This window comes from Zalophus californianus, chromosome 7, assembly GCF_009762305.2.
Source record: "Zalophus californianus isolate mZalCal1 chromosome 7, mZalCal1.pri.v2, whole genome shotgun sequence".
In the NCBI taxonomy this organism is placed as follows: Eukaryota; Metazoa; Chordata; class Mammalia; order Carnivora; family Otariidae; genus Zalophus; species Zalophus californianus.
Genome location: NC_045601.1, coordinates 22064394 through 22089902, shown reverse-complemented (window position 1 = coordinate 22089902; position 25509 = coordinate 22064394). Strand labels below are relative to the sequence as shown.

Genomic DNA, 25509 nt, shown 5'->3' with positions numbered 1-25509 from the left:
GGATGCTAGATACGTCGCCTCTGTTCTCGGTAGAGGGCGCTACAAAAGCAAGTTCCCCCAGAAACAGCAACACTTCTTTCGCGCCTCACCACCACAAAGGCGCCCACGACTTCGTTTCCCAGTTTACTTAATTCTGGCCGGAAAAGCCCCGCCCTCCCTGGGGTGAAAACAGCCCCTCCTCCCAATAGCTTCTCGCGATCGTTGGACGGAGCGAGCTATTGGCAACTTCCGGCCGCGACCCCTTCAGCTCTTCGGCGATTGGCCCATTTCCACGGTCTGCGCTTAACTTCCTGTTCGGATCCCGGCGTTGCACGTGGGAAGCGGCCTGAGGACGCCGCTGTGAGCCGGGCCCTGTTGGCGTTCGTGTGGTAGCGAGTCACTTCTCCGGGACGAGGGGAGTGCAGCTGCCGGCCTTCTCTGGGGTGAGCGCCGCACGGCTGCAACATGGTGAGCAGGTCTCGTTGTCTCGGGGACGGGGCGCTCTGGTTCTGCTGACTGCCAGGCTGGTTCCTCTGGTGCCAGTGGCTACTGAGGGCGAGGATTGGGAGGGCTGGCCCGGAGGTGCTGGGACGAGGCTTGCGGCCCTGTGCCCCGGTATGATCACCCTCGCCACTCTGGGCCTACTTTGCAGTTTAGAGTGCGTCTCCCCCAGCCAAGCCTCCGTAGGGAGTGGACCGAGGAGAATGGGTTCCTTTATCCCTTGGGGCCTAGGAACCCGTGAACGCAGGACACAAACGCTCAACCCTGTGCTTCATGCATTCGGAGGAGGGAGAGTTGGCTGGTTTCTCCAGACGCTGGAGTGGCAGTTGTCTGCTCGTCTGTGTTTGCTCTGGGCAAAGGGAACTGGTGGGAGAGTCTAAGGTTGGGCCCAAAAGCAAAATGGCTTAAAAACTGGGATGATGTTTTCTCAGTTTAGCGAGTCAAGTTGGGTAGGGTAGTGAGAGTGTTAAAAGAGATGATGGATCTTACTTAACTGTAGCTGTGTTGTCCAGGTTTCATTTAGTTGTGCGACAGCTGTGTAACTTGATTGAAACGGTCTTCCCCAGATTTACCTGTGGCAGCTTGTTTGTCATTCTGATTCAGCCTGTCAGGGACCTTCTCTGAGCCCACAGTCTGAAGTAACTTTTGGTCATTTGCACATCACTCTTCTTTACTTAAAATCATTTTTTTTTTTGGTGATTTGCTTCGTAAGCATAGGGACTCTGACCTCATTGCTGTATCCCAGCGCCCATAAGAAGGTTTGGCACAGAGTAAGTGCCATCAGATACACATTGAAGGAAGGTAAGTGCGGATTTTGTTGAACATTGTTGACGTTGCCTACTATAGAAATGTAAGTTTTAGAAATCTGTTGATCCCTCACATAACTTGCTGAAGATTCGTATATGGACTGTGGGTTTGTGTGTGTGTTTTTGTTTGTTTGTTTAATGGCTTGTTCTGATTCTGTTCCTTTGAAGCCTCACAGGAAGAAAAAGCCTTTCATAGAGAAGAAGAAAGCTGTGTCTTTTCACCTGGTCCATCGGAGTCAACGAGATCCTTTAGCAGCAGATGAGACTGCACCCCAGAGGGTTCTGTTACCCACACAGAAAGTAGGTCCTGTTCATTAGCCAGTAAGTTTGCAGGTGGACTCTCAGTAGTTTCTAAATAAATTGTTAGCTGCTGTTCTGCAACTACTGTGATCTTTTGGGAAGCAAAATCTATGACTTAAATTTACAGTAAATGTGCCGGTTTTTTGGCTTGCATATTGGATTGAGAGGGTAAAGCATCTTTATTGGAGATCTTTAAATGAGCCAATCTTGTACAGTAATAGTAAATATTTACTAAGACAGTTACAATGCTGCATGGTATTATTTAGGGCATATCTCTGCTTTCTTAAGATCCTGTCATTTCAAAACCACAAACAACTGTTTTGTCTCCTCATCATTCATCTCGTAAGATGTAAAACATTAGAACTCATGAATTAGCTTCAGAAAATGTCAGGAAGCCTTTAAAAGGTTGATTTGATAATTGTCAAGAGTATAAGTGTGGGCAAATTTGAAAGGAATTCTTGGGGAACATTGGCATATTTAGCTTTTTAGTAAAGCCTGTTTGTGTTGTATGTTGAGAAGTTTCTTTGCATATAAATACAAGAAATTGTACTTGATTTTCAAGGCCCTTTAGTCTGTTAAGCCTCCCAAGTACATGATAAAACAGTGTGTGTGTTTCTTGGCTTGAATTTTTTTTTAATTGAAGTACAGCTAGATATACAATGTTACATTGATTTCAGGTATACAGCATAGTGATTTGACAAGTCTATACATTACACTGTGCCCACCACAAGTGTAGTTATTGTCTGTCACTATACAATACTATTATAGTACCATTAGCTATATTCCCTCTGCTGTACCTTTTATTTCCATGACTTATTCATTACATAAGTGGAAGCCTGTATCTTCTACTCCCCTCCACCCATTTTGCCCATCCCTAACCCCACCCCCACCGCTGCCCCCCCCTTCTGACAGCCATCAGTTTTGTTTTCTGTATTTATGGATCTGTTCTTTTTTTTTTTAAGATTTTATTTATTTGAGAGAGAGCACGCGCACAAGCCAGAGGGAGAGGGAGAAGCAGACTCCCTGCTTGGGCAGGGTGCCTGACGCAAAGCTCAATCCCGGGACCCTGGGATCATAACCTGAGCTGAAGGCAGATGCTTAACCGACTGAGCCACCCAGGCACCCCTATGGATCTGTTTCTGCTTGTTTTTTTTCTTTTTTTTAGATTCCACATACAAGTGAAATCATATGGTATTTGTCGTTCTCTGACTTACTTCACTGAGCATAATACCCTCTAGGTCCACCATGTCTCAGATGGCAAGATCTCATTCTTTTTTTATGACTGAGTAATATTACAAATATATTTGTATATAAATGTATACACACTACATCTTCTTTATCCATTTATCTGTTAGTGGACACCTGGATTGCTTTCATATCTTGGCTGTTGTAAATAATGCTGCAGTACACATAGGAGCCTATATGTTTTTTCAATCTGTTTTCATTTTCTTTGGGTAGATAGTAGTGGAATTACTGGATTGTATACTATTCCTATTTTTAATTTTTTGAGGAACCTCATTCTGTTTTCCACAGTGACATGACCAATTTATATTCCCAGCAACAGTGCACAGGTGTTCCTTTTTTTCCACATCCTCACTGACACTTACTTCTTTTCTCCCTATCTTGTCTTAAATTGTTGCACGGAAATGTCTAGTAGAAGCAGGAATTGTTTCCATTCTATTTAAATTTTATGTAGCACTTGGTTTCAGAAACTTTTTTTTTTTTTTTGAGTTTGTCAGGAATTCTTTATCTCATTCCTGTCAGCCAAAATGTTCATGTGCCATCTGCGTCCTATTCTGAAAGCTGTGTTCACTGGAAGGTCCTATGGCTTATGCTTGGCAGAGGTACTAATTAACATTTGTTTATTATCCTAGATAAATGATGAAGAGAGGCGAGCAGAACAGAGGAAGTATGGCGTGTTCTTTGATGATGACTATGACTATCTGCAACACCTGAAGGAACCATCTGGGCCCTCAGAGCTTATTCCCATAAGTACTTTCAGTGCACCCGACAGAAGAGATGAAAAAGAGGAAACTTTAGTAATTTCAGTAAGACTTCTTATCAATATATTTGGGAGTGAGTGAAGAAACCACTTACAAATCAAGATAAGTGAGGCAAGAGATGGTATCAATTTCAAGAACACAAAAATAGGGCGCCTGGGTGGCTCAGTTGGTTAAGCGACTGCCTTCGGCTCAGGTCATGATCCTGGAGTCCTGGGATCAAGTCCCGCATCGGGCTCCCTGCTCAGCAGGGAGTCTGCTTCTTCCTCTGACCTTCCCCCCTCTCATGTTCTCTCTATCTCATTCTCTCTCTCAAATAAATAAAATCTTTTAAAAAAAATTTTTAATAAAAAAAAAAATAAGCCATGCCCTAGTGTGTACATGTATGTAGCATCAGTAGAGAGTAGGCTGCCTGTTCTGTGGTGGCAGCTGTCAAAAGTAGGTGCCTTTGGGTGTCTGGGTGGTGCAGTCAGTTAAGCATCTGACTCTTGGTTTTGGCTCAGGTCGTGCTCTCAGGGTTATGAGATCAAGCCTCAACTCAGGCTCTGCGCTGAGTGCGGAACCTGCTTAGGACTTTCTCTCCCTCTCTCACAGGCACGTGTGCACTCTCTCCCTTTCTCAAATCTTTAAAAAAAAAAAAAGCAACCTTTGACAGGGTTAGAATTTTGATTAATAATTGTGGTCATGTTAGCACCTTTCAGCAGAAGAAAAACAGCTGACATTGTGTATGTTAACAGCTAATCAATATCATAAAGTATCTTCTAAGAACTTAATTTTTGCAGAATGTTCAGATCTTTAACAGTCGTAAAAAGCTGCAGGTTAACCATAAAAGAATAGAAGCAGTAGATTGTAATGAAGTTCCTGTGACTTGTCTCAACTAAAATGCAGTCCACTTTAATATTTTCTTTTAAATACAAATGAGAGCACATATTTATATGAAATTAACACTAAGTTCTGTTTTTCTCCCATTAATGTTAAAGATGTCCATGTCTTATGCCTTTATCTTTTTATTTAGTGTTAGTATACAGTAAATTTTTCTATAAAACTTTGTATTATTTGGCACTTAAGGAAAAAAGATATTTATTGGGTTTATTAACAAAAAAGAAGAGCTAAAAAGGGTACCAATTTCTCCCGCTTCTCATTCTCCACTCCTCTCATGGTCTAGGCATTCTTTTTCTCAGGGAAGTGTAATCATAGCTTCTCCAGTCTATAGTTTGTTGCTTACGGGAGGTCAAAAGGGTTAGGCTTCAGGGTATTATCCCAAAGGAAGGTAATGAACGCAGCTGTTCCCTCACTTCCTAGGTTGTAGCTCTCTTTAAGGCCGCATACCCCACTCCTACATCCCTGTCATAACAACCAGCTTCTGTACTCTTCTTTCCCAAGGTGACACTATCAGGAGTAGGGTATAGATCTTAGTGGCTCACCTCCTTCCAAGACACAGGGAGGGGAGAGTGTCCAGTAGTTGTTCAAGTTTATCTTAGGGAGAAAAGTCTTTTTCTTTTTTTTTTTTTTTTTAAAGATTATTTAGTTGACAGCAAGAGAGGGAACACAAGCAGGGGGAGTGGGAAAGGGAGAAGCAGGCTTCCCACTGAGCAGGGAACCTGATGTGGGGCTTGATCCCAGGACCCTGGGATCATGACCTGAGCCACCCAAGCACCCCTGGAGAAAAGTCTTAATAAAAAGTTCTAAGATTCTTCTGGCTGAATTGTATTGGCTTTTGAAAGATTAGCTTTTAATCCTTAATTCATTTTCGGTAAAAGTAATCACTATTTAGTTGGCTTTTTAATAGAATAAGGCTCTTTATTGTTATGTTAATCACCAGACATTACATCATTAGTTTTTGATGTAGTGTTCCATTAGAATAAGGCTCTTAAATGGACACTTCAGTGATGTTTATAAGGTTGAGTGAATTATGTTTGAAAACAAAAATGCCATCTGTTTTCTGTAGCATGATGAAAAAATGATGAGTCCCATGTGCTTTTTTGACTTTAATTTGTAGGGGCACCTGGGTGGCTCAGTCGTTAAGCTTCTGCCTTTGGCTCAAGTCATGATCCCGGGGTCTTGGGATCAAGCCCCTCATCGGGCTCCCTGCTCTTCGGGAGCCTGCTTCATCCTCTCCCACTTCCCCTGCTTGTGTTCTCTCTCTGGCTGTCTCTCTCTCTGTCAAATAAATAAATAAAATCTTTAAAAAATAAATCAATAAAATAATTTGTAACAAACCACCCAAATTGAGTAAACCAGAAATGTTGAATAAACCCTAGAAACAAAATAAAGCAGTACAGAAGTAGTTCTGTTTAAGCAGCCCAATTGTCACATGAAAGAAAGCAGGTACCACTGTGGTAGAAAGCAGCTGGGCAAACTCTGAACAGAGTTCAGAACTACTGCAAATAAAAAACACACTTCTTTTTTTAACTAAACTCTAGTTGTGTACGTAATTTTTTTTTTTTTTTAATTTATTTGAGAGAATGAGAGAACACGAGAGGGGGGAGGGTCAGAGGGAGAAGCATCAGGGAGTCCGATGTGAGACTCAATCCCAGGACCCTAGGATCATGACCGGAGCCAAAGGCAGTTGCTCAACCAACTGAGCCACCCAGGCGCCCCTGTGTACGTGATTCTTTGACTGTTTTTCAAGACTTGAAAAAGATCTCCAAAGGTAAATTCACTAAACACAAGCTGATCCTCCCTTTTTTTATAACCTCACAATCCAAAGATAGATAATCACAGAGTATCTTTAAAACAAAGCAAAACAGTGGGGCACCTGGGTGGCTCCGTCGGTTGAGTGTCCAGCTCTTGATTTCGACTCAGGTCATGATCTCAGGGTTGTGAGATGGAGCCCCTCATCGGGCTCCGAGCTGAGTGTGGAACCTGCTTGGGATTCTCTCTCTCCCTGCTCGTGCATGCGTGCTCTCTCTTTCTCTCTTAAAAACCAAAACCAGCAAAACCAAATCACATATTTTATAATTTTTAAAAAGTAATAATGTGATATACCAAAAATCATTAAATTGTGCACGTCAAGTGGCTGAATTGTATGGTTAATTCTAAGTAAAGCTCTTTTAAAAAAAGGACATTATAGTGGAAAACCAGATCTTTCCTATGCTTATGCCACCAAGAAACACACTTTGGAAGCTAAGTTTGCTGGATGTGCACTCCTGTACGTAGCTTTTTAGTCATGCTCCTCAGAGGTTTCCAATTCCGCATGCTCCCATGAGCCAGTAAGAACATACATCTCAGCTTTGTGCCTGCTGCTAGACTGAGGATGAGGTGGGTGGTGAGGTACAAGAGAGATGACATGTGGTGACCCTCACATTGGTAACTGGTTGAAAAGATCACACTAAAGCATAAGGACCAGTCAGTCAGATAATGTGCCAGCACATTTTGAGGTGTATTGTGTATGGTGTGAAGAATGAAGGGATTTACCCGAAGGAAAGTTCTAGAAGAATGATCAAGAAGGGCTTCATGGAGGAGGGAGGAACTGAGCTGGGCACTCAAGGGTGCGTTGTATTGAAGACAGGAAGGAAACATTCAGTCAGAGGGACATAGGTAGTAGTGTGGATCATAGTGTTTGGCATATGTGTGCTCCATAAATTACTTTGAATTATTCCATGATGTGAGGAACTGGATGTGATTTACATGGAGGTTATAAAGTAATAAATTTGGATATATGGAATAGTAAGTAAGCCTTGCTTTTACAGACTGAAAATCAGGAGTGAAAAATCAAAACCTGTTACAAGTTCAAGAAGGTCACATTATAAAATAATAAAGGAGTTTTAATCTGGAAGTGATATGAAGGTTGGATTAGGTGTGGACTATCTAAACGGTGGTAGTAATCTGTGTGTTGGTTAGCCATGAGTAAGATGGTGCCCAAAAGACTGATGTGCAATCTCGGTATACAAGAGAGTTCAAGGGCTATAGAGATGGAGAGAAATGATTTATGACCACCCCAGGATTTAAGATGGCCAGTTCAGAGAAATGCTGTGCCATTACCAGAGATTGGCGTGTTATCTCATTTTAAGAGGGAAAAGATTACATTTTGAAACTTGAGGCATTACAAAACTTGGATTTGAATCCCGGGACCTCAGTTGCCAATTTGAGGCAGGCATGGCATTTGACCTTTCTTAGCTTTTGTTGACTACCGCATGCTGATATCTCACAAGGATTAAATGGAATAATACGCTGGAGGAGGCTTTGTGAAATATTCCAGGGAAACCGCTTGGGAGAGGATGATGGGATATATAGGTTTCAAATATTTTACTGGAGTACAAGTGAGCGAGAAAGCAGGACTTAGTTGTATTCGTTTTCCTAGGACTGCTGTGACAAATTTACCACACCTTACCACTGGGTGGCTTAAAACAACAGAAATTTATTCTCTCACAGCTCTGGAGGCCAGAAGTCTGAAAGTAAGCTTTCAGCAGTGTTGCTTCCATTGTGGGGGTCAGGGCAAGAACATTGTCCCTCACCTATCTCCTTGTTTTCGGTGGTTGCCAGCAATCCTTTGTGTTCTTTGGCTTGTAGATCCATTTTTCCAGTCTGCTCTTATCTTCACATGGCTTTCTCCCCCTGTGTATCTTTGTGTCATCATGTGACCTTGTTACAGCGACACACCTATCTTTATGAATTAAGGCCCACTGTAATCCACTGTCACCTCATTTTAACTAATTACATATGCAAGGATCCTGTTCCCAAATAAGGTCACACTGAGCTGCTGGGTGGACATGAATTTTGTGGGGGACACTTCAACCCAGTATAGTAGGTCAGAAGTACTTCTTAATCTAACTTTGTGTAATTTCTCTTTCAAGACCACGGGAATTAAGTTGCCTTCATCAGTATTTGCATCAGAATTTGAGGAAGATGTTGGATTGTTGAATAAAGCAGCTCCTGTTTCAGGTGTGCTTGATTTCTTGAACTTTTCGAGTGACTTGATCTGTGTTTAACAAAAAGGAAAGCATAGTAATGATAAAGCTTTTCTCTTTCTAATAAAGTGTTAAAACAGTTGAGATGTACTGAATTCAGATTAGAGGTCATTAGGAAGGGAATGAGTGATGGGTCCTTTTTTTATTGCCATCAAATTCTTAGTCTTTGGAGTTTCTGTTTGCAGAGGAAAGTGGGAAAATTTGTTTTGAAGATCTAGTAGGGGAATTTTAACCTTGACCTAAACTCTTGCAGAGGAAACGATGATATTCACGTAGCCTTAACATACATGTAGACTTAATCTACTTTCAGAATTTCTTCCAAGAGTGTAAGTATTTTATAGAAGTCCATTTTTATCATCTTTCCAGATAACACTGTAAAAATTGTTTGGGATTTTTGCTATTTGGATTTTTTGCAGTATTAATATTGTATTTTAGAACAAACACAGAAGTGATGTTTGGTATTTTCTCTTGAATTGCCTTAATTATTAACCAGTTTTGCCACGTAACATTCATTCATTTATTCCTTCTGTAGATTTTTGAGTTGCCACTATATGATGGGGTCTTGGGTTGAATCAGATTAAGCATAATCCCTGACCTCAAGGAATTTATCATCAGTTGGGAAGGATAGACAATAAATAGGAAATTACAATTACATTACGAATGAATAAATAATGGTTTAGTTAATAGTGGGCAAAGTGTCCTGGAGAAAATGGTGTCTAAGTTGATTTCTTAGGTAGAAGTTAGGTAGGTGGGTAAAGGAGGGTGGGGTGGGGAGGAGAGACTATTTCAAACAGGAAACTATTTGCAAAATTGAGAGAACATGAATAGGAAACCACATTTTAGCATGCCTAGAATGTGAATGGTAAGAATTAACATGAAATGAGTCTGGAGAGTCAAGCAGTGGCCATGTTATGAGGGATGTTGGAAGCCATGTCAGTTTACAAGGTTGAACTTGAAGTTTTTTGTGGACACTATTTTTACACGCAAAAGACCATAGCTGAAGAAACAGGTTTAGGATTTATTAAAATCTCCTAGGCTGGAAAGACAGTTCACCAGGCTACACATGCTTAATTTGAGTTTCTTCTAACAGGTAAATTTAAAGCCCAGATTTTCCTGCAGGTGAAAACCTTGAATTTTATTAGACACAGTTTAATATCTCAGATCTATAGTGCAAGAGTTTTTACAATTGGATCCTGAAACCAGAGGTGTTTTTCCCCCTGTTTTGTTTTCTTGCAGTCATCCCTGCTGTTCCTCACTAGACCAAACTTGAAGTTTTTAATCATTTTTTAATTCTCAATACAGAAGTAGAATGTGGTATATGATAGCTACTCAGATTATGTTAAGTAAAGGAATCATGTTTTCTTGGGAATTACTGGTCAATTTTTGTTTTCCTGCTAGGACCTCAGCTGGATTTTGATCCTGACATTGTCGCGGCTCTTGATGATGATTTTGACTTTGATAATCCGGACAATCTGCTTGAAGATGATTTTATTCTTCAGGCCAATAAGCCAACAGAAGAAGAGGGAACGGATATACGGTATGTGTGGTTTCTTTCGAATCAGGGATGACCTGACTATTGCTTCTTCAGTAGGATGTACCTATAGAATGTTATAACTGGAACAGACCTTTGAGAGCATTTAGTGTTAGACTTTTGTATTTTAGAGCAGAAAATGTGAAACTTGAGGTCTTTACAAACCAACAATAGGTGGGGCTAAAGTCCAAGTTGCCTGATTGCTGGTTCATTACTTTTCCAGCCCTACCAGACAGGTCAAGCAGCACAGCTGTTACTGCCTAAACAGGAATCCTCCCTGAAATACCCTCAAATTTTACTTGTGTAAAGTCATTTGGTTCTGTTGTTTCTCAAGTTGTTTTGACAGTTAATTTATGACTCTGACTTAGGAAATCTGAGGCCGAAGATGACAGTGAGTGGGAAGACATGGATGATGAGAAGGAAGGAGGTAGTGATGACGATAACTATGGCTCTGCAGGCTCATCAGATGAGGCCATGTCTGTCCCTGGAAAACCTCCTGGGACTGTAGAAAATCACTTATTCTGGGAAGAGGAGACGAAAAGTCGCTTTACTGAATATTCTATAACATCTTCAGTTATGAGGAGAAATGAGCAGCTGACTCTTCATGATGAGAGATTTGAGAAGGTAAGGTCCCCAAATAGGGGCCTTTTAATACTAGTTCCTGGTAAATTTCGTATGACCTTAGAACTCAAAGCCAGAACTTTCGGCATTAGAAAGAGCTTATGTCTTATTAAAACAGACCATAAAACCATTCTAACTTTAGTTCTGGAAAGAATGCATATAGGTCAGAGATGGCTAATGCAATCTCTGGACTTCCCTCAGAGAAGTTTGACATTTTGATTCTGAACCTTTGACTCCAGTCCCCAAGATTATGCTTTTTTCCTCAAGCATTGGTCTGAGCATAAACAAAATTCCATTGCTTTCAGTTTTTTACATGTGTTTCCTCACTGACATATCCCAAGGTCTAACATGGTGTCTGGCATATGATACAAATTCAAACTATTCAGTAAATTCATTCAGTGAATGAATGGTTTCCTTCAAGGTGAATTTGAAAGGTTCTAACTTTGCTACCTTTTCACTAAGTACTAGTAGGCAAACTGTTAGAAATGACTTCACTCTTCAGGAGTCACACACCCCCTGTTTACCCTTAACAGCATTCTAGTAATACAGTAAACATCATCTAAACAAGAATGAAATTTGTACTTATTTTTATTTATTTATTTTTTATTTTTTTAAGTAGGCTCCATGCCCAATCTGGGGCTTGCACTCAACCACCCTGAGATCAAGAGTTGCATGTCCTAAGTACTGAGCCAGGCAGGCACCTCTGAAATATGTACATTTAAAGGAGACTGTTCAGTTATATGGTCTTTTACTTTGCATAATTAGTGAATTTGAAAGCATCTGTAAAATATTCTGAGGTAAAGATTTCTACCTAGCTTTGCTTTCCAAGCTGAGCAGAACGATTGTCTTTCATTTTCCTATTAAATGACAGCCTATTTTGGGGGCGCCTGGATGGCTCAGTTGCTTAAGTGTCTGACTCTTGATTTCAACTCAGTCACCATCCCAGGGTTGTGGGCTCAAGCCCCACGTCCTTTGCGTTCAGCAGGGAGTCTGCTTGAGATTCTCTCTCTCCCTCTCTCCCTCACCCTGCTTGCGCTTTTTCTTTAAAATAAATAAATTTTTGGGAGGGCGCCTGGGTGGCTCAGTTGGTTAAGCGACTGCCTTCCGCTCAGGTCCTGATCCCGGGGTCCTGGGATCGAGTCCCACATACAGGCTCCCTGCTTGGCAGGAGGCCTGCTTCTCCCTCTGCCACTCCCTCTGCCACTCCCCCTGCTTGTGTTACCTCCCTCTCTCGTGCCCTCTCTCTATCGATTAAATAAATAAAACCTTTAAAAATAAATAATTTTTTTTTTTAAATGGCAGCCTGTTTTCAGGCTAAGTGTAAGTCTTAAAGTACTGGGTAGAATGTCTTCCACATTCTGTTGTCATTGTGCTAATCCCTGCTAATATTATAATGGTATTTATGATCTCAATGGTAGTGCTTAAATATTGTGTACGATTAAAAATAATGTAAAAAATCAGGGTGCCTGGCTGGCTCAGTTGATGGAGCATGTGACTTGATCTTGTGGTTGGAAATTTGAGTCCCACTTTGGGTGTAGAGATCATTTAAAAAAATAAAATCTTAAAGATTAATGTAAAAATAACATTTTAAATGTTATAGTCTTAATACATTATTTTTCATGGCATCTTTTCTCTCTGTATTCAAGTTTTATGAGCAATATGATGATGATGAAATTGGAGCTCTGGATAATGCTGAATTGGAAGGTTCCATTCAAGTAGACAGCAATCGCTTAGAGGAAGTCTTGAATGACTACTACAAAGAGAAGGCAGAGAAGTATGATGACTTTTCCTTGCTTACTTGCTTTTTTGCATTTTTAAATAAAGTCTGTATTTGGACATCTGAATCTAGAAAATTACCCAGTCAGAACCTATATTGAGAAAATGGTATGTCTCGGGACGCCTGGGTGGCTCAGTCTGTTAGGTGGCTGCCTTTGGCTCAGGGAGTCCCCCATCAGCAAGTCCTCCTTGCTCAGCGAGGAGCCTGCTTCTCCCTCTGCCTGCTCTGCCTGCCACTTGCCCTGCTTGTGCTCTCTTTGCTATCTGACAAATAAAAAAATGGTGTGTTTTTCCATAAACTTTGACTCACATTTTGATATTAAGGTTCTGAAGCTGTCTGTAACATTGAGTGGGAACCTACTGAGAACCACTTCCTCTATGGCTCTGACCTAAGAGTCATGATGGAAGAGCTAGGGTTAGAGTTGGGGGTGCGAGGTCGTGTTCCACTTGGAGAATGAGGTGGTGCTTTTAGCCTCTTTGGCTGAAAAGTTAGTCCGACCCCTCATTTTCATCTTTTTAAAATGTCAGGTATTCTGAGAAGTTGATATTTATGGCTCATAGAAAGATAAGCGTCTGTCTCTCCAGCCATATTAGCATAACTTTACAGCCAAATATTTGACAAATCAGCTCAGCATCCATATTGAGGTGATTTTTCTGCAAGAAACTAATGAGGGGTTTACATTTGCTGCAAGGGTCTGGTATTCCATGATCACCATCATTTGCAGATCCTACTAAGACAAGGGGTATGCATTTTGAGTGGATATATGACTACTTTGGAGAGACAGATGGGGTAATGCTTTTTGAGGCTTTGAAAAAAAAACCATGTTTTAGGAAAGTTGCCATCTTGTTCAGTGTGTTATAACCCTGCAAAAATCCCTTCTCTGTCAGCAGAATGAATGTCCAAAACCTGCTAGAGGGGAGAGTTGGGGCTGGGGAGAGCTAGGATTTTTTTAAAATGCTGTTGTTTCCATAGCTCTTCAAGTGCAGTTTTAGTAACAGTATAATAATCGGTGTTTTTTTCTCCCCCTCTTCTGTCTTCATTTTTGAAAACTCAACCACAAGTTGTGTAAAACTGAATACTCTTGAACCCTTCGAGGATCAGGACTTGCTAATGAATGAACTTGATGGGTCTGAGGAGGAAGAGGTTATTACTGTAGTTCTTGAAGAAGCCAAAGAGAAGTGGGATTGTGAATCTATTTGTAGTAAGTATTGTAGTGTCCATTTTACTGCTAAAGGTATGACAGTAATTTTAAAGTATTGAGTACATCAGTTTGAAAAAGTACATGTTTTGTGAAAATGATTTGGAAAAAGTAATATTCCCAGTACTAAGTTGCAAACAATTTAAAAACATTTAGAAGAGAGACCATTGTTATTTTGAACTATGAAAACATCAAAGTTGGGGATATAGTAGGAACTCAGTAATGTTTTGCTGAATTGAAAGTGTACTTATTGGTACATGTTTGTTTTTTTAAAGGTACATACTCAAATTTATATAACCATCCACAACTTATCAAGTATCAACCAAAGGTAAGTCCTAGGGTCCTGAGCTATTTGAAGTATGCAATGCAGAAAATGGAATGTACAGATTATTTTCTCACAGTGGCTGTATCCCTTTGTGGCTGGCAGCCCTATTAGGAAAAGCAACAACAGTGTGTCATTAGTGAACTGTTTTTTAATAGGAATGGGAAATGACCTTAGTATGATTTTATCTTTATTTCAGCCCAAACAAATCCGAATATCTTCTAAAACAGGAATGCCTCTCAATGTCTTACCTAAGAAAGGACTCACAGCAAAACAAGTTGAACGAATGCAGATGATTAATGGCAGTGATTTGCCAAAGGTGTCAACCCAACCTCGATCTAAAAATGAAAGCAAAGAAGATAAAAGAGCAAGAAAACAAGCTATAAAAGAGGAGCGCAAGGTAATGGGAGATGTACAAAGAGCTCGTGGTGGGGGGATGGTCGTGGAAATTTTCTTCTGTAAAATTAGTCTTCATCAATTAAAAATTTGAGTAACCCGAATGTATTCTTACACAGGAACGGAGAGTGGAGAAGAAAGCTAACAAATTAGCCTTCAAACTGGAGAAAAGAAGGCAGGAAAAGGAGCTCTTAAACTTGAAGAAGAACGTTGAGGGGCTAAAGCTATGACGGTAGAACATTTAGGATAAGGTGCCTTCCCCACTGGGGCTCCTCATTCAGTATTGAACAGGGATCTGCAGAGAGACAAAACTATTTAATCTGCCATTTTTACTGGCAGGTATTTATACCACCAAGTTTTCTCTGCCATCTGTCTTGTAAATATTGTAACATTTTAAAAGTTAATATTATAAGCTTAGAATTTGCTCTGAAATAAATGATTTCACAAATGTGAAATGTTTGGATGAGTTGAAGGAAAATATCTTCATAACATAAATGGAATTGGTGTATTTTTCATTTATTTGTATGATTGTCCCAGCTGTCCTTTGCAGATGTTCTCAAATATGTCTTTGAAACCTTTCCATTCCTTTTCAGGAGTTAAGTGGTTTAATTTGCTGTATGTAGAAAAGTGACCCCATTAAACTCCATTTGAAATGCTAAGTGGTTAAGAGTTTTCCTGAGAAGATTCCACTGGTAGGAACTAAGTTTCCCCCTGCTGTATGCAAAGGGCTGTTTCAAAAGGATGGTAAAAATGAATATTTATTAGGATTGTTGGGACTCAATTACTGGATAACTTACTTTTGGAATTTCGGAAGAGTGAAGACAGGAAGCAGAAGCAGAAATCAAGAAAACGTCCTTGGCTTCAGTGAGTACCTGGCTCAAAATCAGAAATATTTACTTCAGTTTAAACTAAAAAGTTTGTCTTTTCAACATTATTTAATGCTTGGAACCATTCATATTTGATTAAAAGATGTAGTTAAAAATTTTCCTTGTTTTTTGGTGAGGTTTGTTTGGTGTTTGTTTTTTTTCCTGTAAACTTTTTCAAGGCTCAAGCAATGACACCATCACAATTGTTAATTATTTGGTAAACTGTGACTCCCTTGCAACAGACGAGTTGTTAGTGACCCTTGTTCATGTGTCCATGACTAATGTGTTGCTATCTGGACTGTTTGGGGGGGGAAAAAAAACACAAAAACTGTGGACACTGTTGGTCTGAGTTGGGAACAGAATGGCAGAGGCAGAACCATTTTTAGCTGGTGAGCTGCATTTGATAACTAAATTATTAGAATGTGTCTTCTATAATTCATTAGAATATGGCTTTTCCAAAGTTGGTGGGTGTTACCTTGTTTGTTTTAAATTGTAAATCTTAGTATTCTAGGAATTTTAGGAGCTAATAAAAACAGTAGCCTTAGGTATTCAACCAACATTGCTACAAAAAACTCTTCAGCTGAGTTTTTTGTATAGCTATATACAAAATATATTCTACTTCTATAGAAGTAGAATCTAACTGGGGAGTATATATTTTAATGCTGATTTGCAGATGCCAAGGGTCAGATGATGGTTTATGTTAGTATTGTGAATATATTATTATATATATATAATATAATATATATATATTAAATCCTAAGAAGATTGACCATTTATTTCGGTAGCTATCTCAATTGAAGGTTCTTAAAACCAGCGAGAATCTTAAAGACTTGGAATATTATTTTGACTTGATGCTATTCAAATTCCTTCTTAGGAGCTTCTAATATCACTTCACCTATCCAAAGTGTTTAAATCAGCACATTATATATTTTGCAGTCAAGGAAAGGTGACTATAAGTCATTAGTCTTACTGAAAGCATTGTGATTTAGGCTGATTAGCCTCCAGATTTAAAGATCTTAATTTTATTCTGGAGAGCAAACCTTACATATTCTGAATTATTTTGTAGAATTTTAGAATATTTACGATTTGAGTTGTCTCTTAACAGTGGTTAGGAACTTAACATAAGGTCCTAGCAAATGTTGGAAGTCCAGAGCAGCAAGGGGGTTTTTGCCTTCAAGGACTGCATCTTTTGAGGAGGCAGGGTGTGTGCAGCAAAATCTAACTAGCAACACCAAGTCACTGATAAGTCCCACTTGAAATGAGGGTCTTGGTACCTGCTTTTCCCCCTGAAGTGCTCTTACTGCAAATAAAGCTTCCTCAAGGTTGGTGTTTAGTTGTCACCTCCACTATAAACTTTCACCTGACTGTGTAAAGATAGCAAAATCCCTCCTTTGCATTTTTTAAGCTTCTTCCCTGCTTTATGGTCTCCATGGCATCTCTTGGCATCTGAGCTGTATCTTGTTGTTCAGTCTCCTCTCAGTAGAACAAACTGAGGGGAGGGAATTTTTATTTACTACTTTATCCCCATGGCCTAGAACAGCTCCTGGCATTTGGTAAATGATCACTAGGTAGTATATAAATGAATGGATAGGGAAGAGATTTCACCAAAGGAATTGCTTAAACTTGGAACAATAGGACCTAGAATCAATATTAGCTAGGAGAAAGAAGGCCTAAGGCATCCCAGGTAGGGGCAAAGTCATGAAGAATTTGCCTGCTGTGCCTTAAGCACCTCTTTTATATGAGAACTTAATGCTTGTTAGAAAATCACTTTTTTAGATATTTTAGAGCTGTTTTTTTATAAGTCTTAAGTATCAAAAGCTATCACTATTTGTGTATGTTAACTGCGGTCCATTGTATTCACACCTCCATTGTGACATCATCAAATGATCTCAGGTGAAAGACAACTCCAGCCATCTTGTAGCTTTACAGTTACATTATCAGTACATTTATGTTGCTTTTTCCTGTGTGTTAGTATGTCTTATCAAGCTTGTTATAGTGAAGGGTCAGGAGAAGGTAAACACTGTAATGGCACGTTTTGTTAAACTTTTACGAGAATGTATAATAAAACAAAAACATTGCACTATTCAGGTTAAGAAATAGAACACAGAAGCCACCTGTGGTTCCATCCTCAATTTCATTCCACTCTTTCCCCTCAGTAACTCTTAAGTATTATCTAGGTTATATTAATCATCAGCTGTATGGTATTCCTTTTTTTTTTTTAATTAACATATAACGTATTATTTGTTTCAGGGGTACAGGTCTGCGGTTCATCAGTCTTCCACAACACACAGTGCTCACTATAATACATACCCTCCCCAGTGTCACCCCGTCCCTCCACAACTCTCAGTTTATATAGTATTCCTAGGCACAATATCTTGTTTAGTTTTGAAACACAAATCTGGCTTTATAAGGGCAATATTTACTACCAGTTGATGAAGGCATCCTTGAGCTGAATAGTCTCTGAGCCTGAGTTTAGCTTCTAGAATTTACAAGAGCCCCAAGAGATGTTGTTGAGCTAGGTGATTGAGTCCTAGGGAACACAAGTGACCACAGCTGCAGCATCCTGGATCTCCTGTAGGAATATGTTTAGTGGTTATATGGTCGTTTTACATTTTCTGCTTTCTGAGGTCATCGTGATCTCAAGATCAATGCAAAACCTTCTTGTGGAGTGAAAGGAGTGTCCTCCACTCATCTGGATGTCAGAATATGAAGGGAAAAACAAGCACTCCAGTGGGACAGGGTCAAACAAGCCAAGTATAGAACAGTGGGAGCCAGATACTAGGACATACTAACCTCAGATTACAAAGGCAATGAATATCATGCTCATGACAGACTTCAACATGTCTTTTTCATATATCTTCAGTATGGACTAGTTGCTCTCTGGTTCTGGTTCCCAGCTGTTATCGTGGGAGTTACTTTCTCTCCCTCATGTGTTGAATTTCCTATTTGCTGTATGTTTTACTCAACGTTGTCCTGAAGCAGATCCTCTAGTAATTGTTGAGATGGTGTGTGGGATGTCAACTTTTTCAAATCCTGCATGTTGAGAAATTTACCCAACCCCCATATTTGATCAATAGTTTGGCTGGGTATGAAACTATAGGTTGTAGATTATTCTCCCTCAGAAGTTTAAAGGATTTTTCCTCATTCATTTCCAAGTTTCCTGTATGGGAACCTGAAGTCATTCTAATTCCTGATATTTTTGTCAAGTATTTTTTTTCATCTCGGTAGAATCTGTTTCCAGAGTTCTGAAATTACACAATGATGTTATAGATTTTCATCCATTGTGCTGTGTCTTTTCAATGGAAGCTCCTGTCCTTTCACTTCTGGAAATCGTTAAAATTTTTTATTTTCTGCCTTGGGTTTACTCCTTTTCTCTCTTGAACTGTTACTTGGAGTAGGACCTTCTGGACCAGAGAGAGGTACTTGAATTGCTTATGTTTTTCTTCTCCCATCTCTCTGCCATTTTACTCTACTTTCTGAGAAATTTCCCTAATTTTATCTTCCAATCTTTCTTAAGTTTTTCATTTCTCCTATAAGGCTTTTAATTTCTAAGAGTTTAATTTTTCTTTAAATTGCTTTTTTATTTGTTTTGGGCTTACATGCTACAGTTTTTCCACAGATCTTTGGAAATTCCTGTCTGTTGGCTCATGACTAAGACTGGAGGAAGGAGACACTGGAAATTCTGAATGGATAAGCGGCATTTTATGATTTTGAGCTTTATTGTAGAGTGGTCTGGGTGAGCTGTTTGGGAATCTTCCCAGTGTTGATATCGACAGATATATTTTGTCATGGAATGGTTAGGTTCTCAGGGAAGTTTCCATTCTGTCTTGAGAGTAAGGGTCTGGCAGACAGAGTTCTGTGAGCCAAGTAGAGGAAGGGGGTTTGAGGTGTATTCTCTGCTTTCAGCATCACTCTTCATGAGAGGAATCACCAGATTAATCAGTATATTTACATACACACACATGCCAGCAACTTCATTACTCAAGTTCTTATTTGCAAATTTGCCTATTTGCTAAAATTTGAAACTCTAAAATACACATGGTGTTTTCATGGTCATTCACAGACCTGCACATAGCAGTTAAAAGGTCGAGTCACCCGATGTGCATGTTCTCAGCAGAGGTGGAACAGGGTGATGCTCTCTCTGCCTTCTTGTTTCAGCTCTCATACTGTAAACAAGTGTCCTTTTCACAGTCTATGCCACATTTTTCATGTTTTCACAGTTTTTCTTGGTGATTTCACTGTTTAAAATGGCCCCTAAATGTTGTGTTGAAATGCAGGAAGGCTGTGATGTGCCTTATGGAGGAAATATGTCTGTTAGATAAGCTTCATCCAGGCATGAGTTACAGTGTTGCCCACTATGAGTGTTCACTGTTACTGAATCAACAATATATATTTATGCAAGGTGTCTTTATTTATTTTTTTTTAAAGATTTTATTTATTTATTTGACAGAGATAGAGAGAGAGAGCACAAGCAGGCAGAGAGGCAGGCAGAGGGAGAGGGAGAAGCAGGCTCTCCACCAAGCAGGGAGCCCGATGCGGGACTCGATTCTGGGACTCCAGGATCATGACCTGAGCCGAAGGCAGTCGCTTAACCAACTGAGCCACCCAGGCACCCTGCAAGGTGTCTTTAAATAGAAAAACAAAACAAGGTTGTACATTGATAGGTTGATAAAAATAGTGTGACCAGAGACTCACAGGAACCTAATCCTATATTCCCCCTAGAAGTATTAAGTCAGTATTTGTTCATTCAGTGCTCACAGAGCCTTTATGGAATACAACTACTACAAATAATGAGTCAACCATAAATATGTGTATACATCTATATCTGCCTACCCATGCCTTCAGCAGTGCCTCATGCATAGGCCTCTGTCATTTTTGGAGAGTAGACTTATGCTGGAGTTGGAGAGGGCAGTCACCCAGGGGGTGTAGAGTGAGGGAGGGGATCTAGGAATCAACTTCTTTTCAGAAAACTTTCATCTTGGCCCTCCATGTTTTAGCACGCTCTTCCGCATTTATCTCATCGCAGTCCCAGAGGTGTATGCTGCTCTGGGGATTCCTGTGACTTTGAAGGGTTTGAGACAAAAAAAAATCGATGGTTGGTTCTCCCTACTGTCAGCTTGGTAAATGGATTCTGATGTAGTTTTAAGTCCTCCAAGTCACTTACCATGTCTGTCAGTTGAGTCAAATTTTTTTTATTGTCATCGTCTTTCCTCCCTGATCTTGTGGGTTCTCTTTGTCTCTATTTTCCTTTACTGTAGTTTTTTGGGGCTTTGGTGGAAAGCAAAATTTGATGGAATGTTCTCTCTGCCATTCTTAATTCCTTTTCTTCTTTCATAACTCACGTTCCTGAGGTAAGTGAGTAAGTTGAGGCCAATATGCTCCCCCCTTTACCATAGGGCCATGGAAGATGTCGATGTTGCTAATGTTTGTATGTTCTGGGTTGCAAAGGACTTAAGAGTTCTTTGACTTGCTGACGACTGAATGAGAAAATGTCTTCCTTTTGTCCTCTCTACCATGCCTTTATAAGGAAATGTGGGTTGGTAGGTGTGTGTACAAAGCAGTCTTAACTTCCAGCTCAGAAAGTGAATGTCTAGTCAGAAGTAGAATTTTTTCCAATTTCATTATAGCCATAATCCTCTCCAGGCTGCTTATAAAATTTTTGAACTGAGATCTTTGTAATGCTTATTTTTCACTGTTAACATGCTAAACAAAACTTTTGATGGCTTCCAGATCACTTTCTTTCCCTCATTTAAAAAAAATTGTCTAAGATTTTTAAACCAAAGTGTAAAAATAATAGCCAATGTATAAAAATAATGGCCACTTTAATAGTCTACTAAGAGAGGGTAAAGATAGAAATAGCTAAGTTGATACTGATTGTTTTAGCATCTTTTCTATCAAACTGTTCTTTTTTAAAATGTCATTGTTTTAATTCTTAAAACGATAATAATCTTTGTAGAAAAATTGAAAATGCAGGAAACTAATCACCTTTACTCTTAACCACCTTTACTCTTAACCACTGTGTGTATGTACACACACACACACGTACATATCTGTATAACTCCTAGTCTTTATGTGTATAAAAATGTCATTAACATTTTCCATGTTTTTCTCCTGCAAATTCTTTTTAATCACTACATTCTCATTCACTGGTTGGCAACCTATTTCTTAGTATGATTTTTGGCTTTGCAGGCCATATGGTCTCTGTTAACTACTCACCTCTACTGTTGTAATGTGAAAGCAGCAATAGACGTGTAAACAAATGGGTATTATTTGCCAATAAAACTTTATTTACAAAAACATACAGCTTCAGATTTGACCTGCTGGTCACAATTTGCTCACCCCAGATATTTCTTTAAACTTCTTATTTTGACAAAATTAGTGCATGAGAATTGCAAAATAGTAGAGTTTCCACTCACCTTTTACCCAGTTTCCCCAACTTAAGTTACAGCTTAAATAACTAGTACAATATCAAACCCAGGAAACATATACATGGGTACAATGTGTACCATTTTATTACATGTGTAACCACCACTCACCACCACAATATGGTTCTAGAACTATTCCTTTTCCTCTCCCCACCCCTGACCCCGATTTTATTTTTAAGGAATCTCTACATCCAACATAGGGCTCGAAGTTACAGCCCTGAGACCAAGAGCCCTATGCTCTATCAGCTGAGCCAGTTAGGTGCCCCCAGAACTATTCCACTACTCAAACTATTCCACCCTCATTATACTCTGTATAGTCACAACCATCTCCCTCCCCGACCATCCCTCCCTGTTGGCAATCACTAATCTATTCTCCATCTCTAATTTTGTCATTTTGAGATTGTTCTACAAATGGAATCTTACAATACATGACCTTTTGAAATTGGGTTTTCTCAGCATTGAGATCCTTTTCTCAGCATTGAGATCCATCCAGGTGTTGCATGTATCAATAGTGTTCTGTTGTTGAACCAGTATTCCAGGGTTTGGATGTAACTGTATAACCACCTGTTGCAAGGCATTTTGGTTGTTTTAAGTGATTCTTCTAAGGTTCTAGCGATCACATATTCCATGTGACTCAGCATTCTGTCACCAACACGATAGACCTTGATCTCCATGTTTAATTCGACTGAGTAACTCGGTAGGTGCTCCCTTCCTTATAGTCAAGCTTCAGAACTGAAAGTGGTTCAGAAAGTGGTGGTCCATTGATTTCAGGTGTTCAGTTGAATCCTATTGTATCTGTCATTCTTTTAAACTCATTGAGCTAATTAAAACTCACTGATTTAAATCAGAGGCTATTTATCCTTCAGGGACTTCCATTTGTTTTGCAGGTTAGTACCAGCATAACCTATATTTATGGTGATGGTTGAATATAGTTTTAATACTTGTGGAGATAGAGACCTAGGTTTGAGTCTCCATGTTACCTTTTAACCACCTGTGGTCTTTGAGAAGTCCCCTAACTTTGAACCTTTGTTTTCTTGTTAAAAAAAAAAAAAAATCCCAACTCTGTGAGGAGTAAATGAGATTATTGTAGGAAAGTGTTTAGGAAACAGGAAAATACCATACAAATGTTACAGTACCATTCGTAAAAATAAAAATCATCTTCCATTAGTGGTTTAGGAAAAGCAGTTTTATTATTAAAATGAGTCCTTTTATTAACTCTCGTAAGTATATGCTTGCTGAAAAAAAAATAATTTAAGACTCCGTTTTACAGAGTTAGAAGGCCAAAAGAACAGAGAAGAAGAGTAATATTTCTGTATGCTGTAATGGATGACCTGTGTTGCAAATACAATACCATCTGGCAGATGTGAGAAGAAATCATTTAAATCAACAATGTCTGTAATGAGCTACCATCTGATTCCTGTTAATCAGTCCTTCCTTTTTCAAACTGTCTTCTCTTGGTTTCCATGACCTTGTTCTCTCCTGTTTCTCCTTCTGGCTTATCATCCTCATCTTCTTGGCCTTTAAATACGGAGTTCCCTAGGGATCATCCCTGTACTTCTCTTTCCATGACTTCTTCCCTGGCAATATCATGCCTTTACATCACTCTCCAAACAAAGCCTACATCTGTGTCTCTAGGCCTGACCTCCCTCATTTCCATCCTGCTGGCTGGATGACTCTCTCAAACTCAGTATTTCCAAAGCTGAGGTCATTTTTCTTGCTAAAGATGGCCCTTCTCAAATTTTGTTTCTGTCCACAGCCCGACCCTCCTCTCAGTCCTGCACTGTTCTCTTTGTCACCTCACTCCTACATCTAGTCATGTTGTCAATTCCTTGAGCACAGTGTCTCTCGTTTCATCTTTTCTTTCCATTTTGGGCGTACACCTTTAGCTTTTTAACTGAAATAGCATCTTCCCTCCCCACTACCATCCATGCAGCCATCCACAGCTCTGTTCAGATTCTTCCTACTCAGTGTCCCTGATTGTTGCCCTTGTTTGTAGAATAAAGCCCAGATTATTAGTCTAATATAACGTCATCTCCAAAATCAGCTTTTCTAATCCATATGCTCAACTCCAGATGAACTTAAAGTAATGAGGTGAAGCCTTTACAGAATTCCACAATGTTTTCCTTTCCTTGTGACACTTAACTTCATTTAATGGCATACTCTCCTTTTCTCTGCTGGACCCATGTATGGTTTCTCAGTATTTCCACAGAGTTGCATGTAGCAGATAGTTATAAAATGAAGTATTGGTCCTAAGGTAGGAACTCGGTGTTTGGCCCACACATTCAACAAGTATTTTATTGTGCACACCTTACTATGGGTCAGGTACTTTGAGACATGGGGCACATGTGGGTACAGTCTCAGCCTCTTTTTTTTTTTAAATTGACTTTATTCTTCATTTAACTTTTAAAAACACTAGTTGAATATTAAAAACAATAGCAAGTAGTGACCTTATTGTGATTACAGTCCCTCACTCATTCACTACTGCATATAAAATGCTAGCAGTGAGTGTTATTCACTGACCTCATTAAGAAGTTGGACCAAACACCCCTCCTTAGGATGTTGCTCATCCTCCCATCCTTCTGCATTGTAATGGTGCCATCTTTCCTGATTTGGATAGAAGTCCCATTAGTTCTACCTGGTCCCTTTCATCAGTATCTTATACTCCCTTCCTCTCAGGTAGGAGTTTTTCCAGCAAAGAGCATTTATTGAGAGAGTGCCATTCTCAGGAAATTTTAAATTTGATGATTAGGTGACTCTTTTCATATGATCTGTGATAAACTGTCACACCTTCATTTAGCACACACATAGGCCTTACATCCTAGTAGGAATCTTAAAAATGTTACCATTAGATAATTTATGACTTTATACTGAAGTATTAACTTTGCATTTATGTCTAAAGCAAAGCTATTAGGCACTTAGTTTAGGAATATGTTAAAGAATTGTACTCTGGTTGCCTGAAGGACATGGAATTTACCTGTTTAGTGAAGTGAGAAGTCTATATTAGAAAAAGAAGATGGATGAGTTCATGAAGTATCTTCCTAAGAGAAGGAAGCTGGTGGGGAGGGAAAAGAGAGTGAGGTGATCAAGCTATCGAGGTCCCCTCCAGTTAGTCATTTCTTCTCAGGCAGGCAGTTCCACGAAACTAACATCATGTGCTTTTGGATCTTATACAGATGGCAATCAGGAGTTACTTCCCTGTGAAGTCTGTGGAAGACGCTTTGCAGCAGATGTTCTGGTAAACATAAAGACATTTTGTAGATGTGTTTCGTTGGAGTTAAATGAACTGTCGAGTCAGTGAGGAGGCTGCAGTGGCAAAGATTAAAGACAGATGTGGAGGGAAAGCAAGGGAAGAGAGGTCCATAACCTATGGCTGGCAGGTCCGGAGGACACCGAGGCACATAGATGCCACCCCATTCAAGAGGGAGCTTAATTAACCATGGTACTCTTAGGAAAAGGATGCCAGATGAAAGTGTTTTGGCACAGCTGATTGTCTCTTGAGAGGTTTTGGCTCTTTTGCCTTTTCTATAAGCATCAAAAATTCAAATTTTAAGGCCAAAGCACCAGGGAAATTAGCTAGTCAAGAGGAATGAACATTGAATTTGGAGCATCTGGAAACTTGGCTTTTAGCCTCAAATTTGTCACTAATTCTGACAAGTCCTTTAACCTCCCTCTGTTTCCTGCTTTGCCACGTATAAAGACAGAACCTTTCAATTTCAGGGATTTTATGTAATTTGAACAAAATGGATGTAAGGCCTGTTCCAAGATCTAATTGTTAATCAGATTCAAACTAACTGCACGTCAAGGCCCCTGATTGATGCCTATAAAGTGGAATAAAAGCTTAATGTCAAAATTAGGGAATCAAACAGGTATTAGATTC

The 25509-nt window shown here is 39.5% G+C and overlaps 2 protein-coding genes across 3 annotated transcripts in view; both read left to right on the top strand.

The window, feature by feature from the left end:
- Positions 1-300: 300 nt before the first annotated feature.
- Positions 301-14831, top strand: LTV1 (LTV1 ribosome biogenesis factor). Of its 2 annotated transcripts, XM_027601429.1 has the most exons (11): positions 301-447; positions 1455-1586; positions 3461-3634; positions 8383-8470; positions 9895-10033; positions 10396-10651; positions 12295-12422; positions 13487-13626; positions 13899-13951; positions 14145-14345; positions 14461-14831. In XM_027601429.1, the coding sequence occupies exons 1-11, from the start codon at positions 445-447 to the stop codon at positions 14569-14571; spliced, it is 1425 nt and encodes a 474-aa protein (XP_027457230.1). In that variant the 5' UTR covers positions 301-444; the 3' UTR covers positions 14572-14831. The 2 variants fall into 2 exon arrangements, with proteins under 2 accessions (XP_027457230.1, XP_027457229.1); XM_027601428.2 differs by lacking the exon at positions 301-447 and having other exon boundaries at positions 1304-1586.
- A 484-nt stretch (positions 14832-15315) lies between these two features.
- ZC2HC1B (zinc finger C2HC-type containing 1B) overlaps positions 15316-25509 on the top strand; it is a 42892-nt gene continuing 32698 nt past the window's right edge. Inside the window, 2 exon segments of the mRNA XM_027601438.1 lie at positions 15316-15596; positions 24806-24867. Coding sequence (XP_027457239.1) covers positions 15569-15596; positions 24806-24867 — 90 coding nt within the window. The 5' untranslated portion in view covers positions 15316-15568.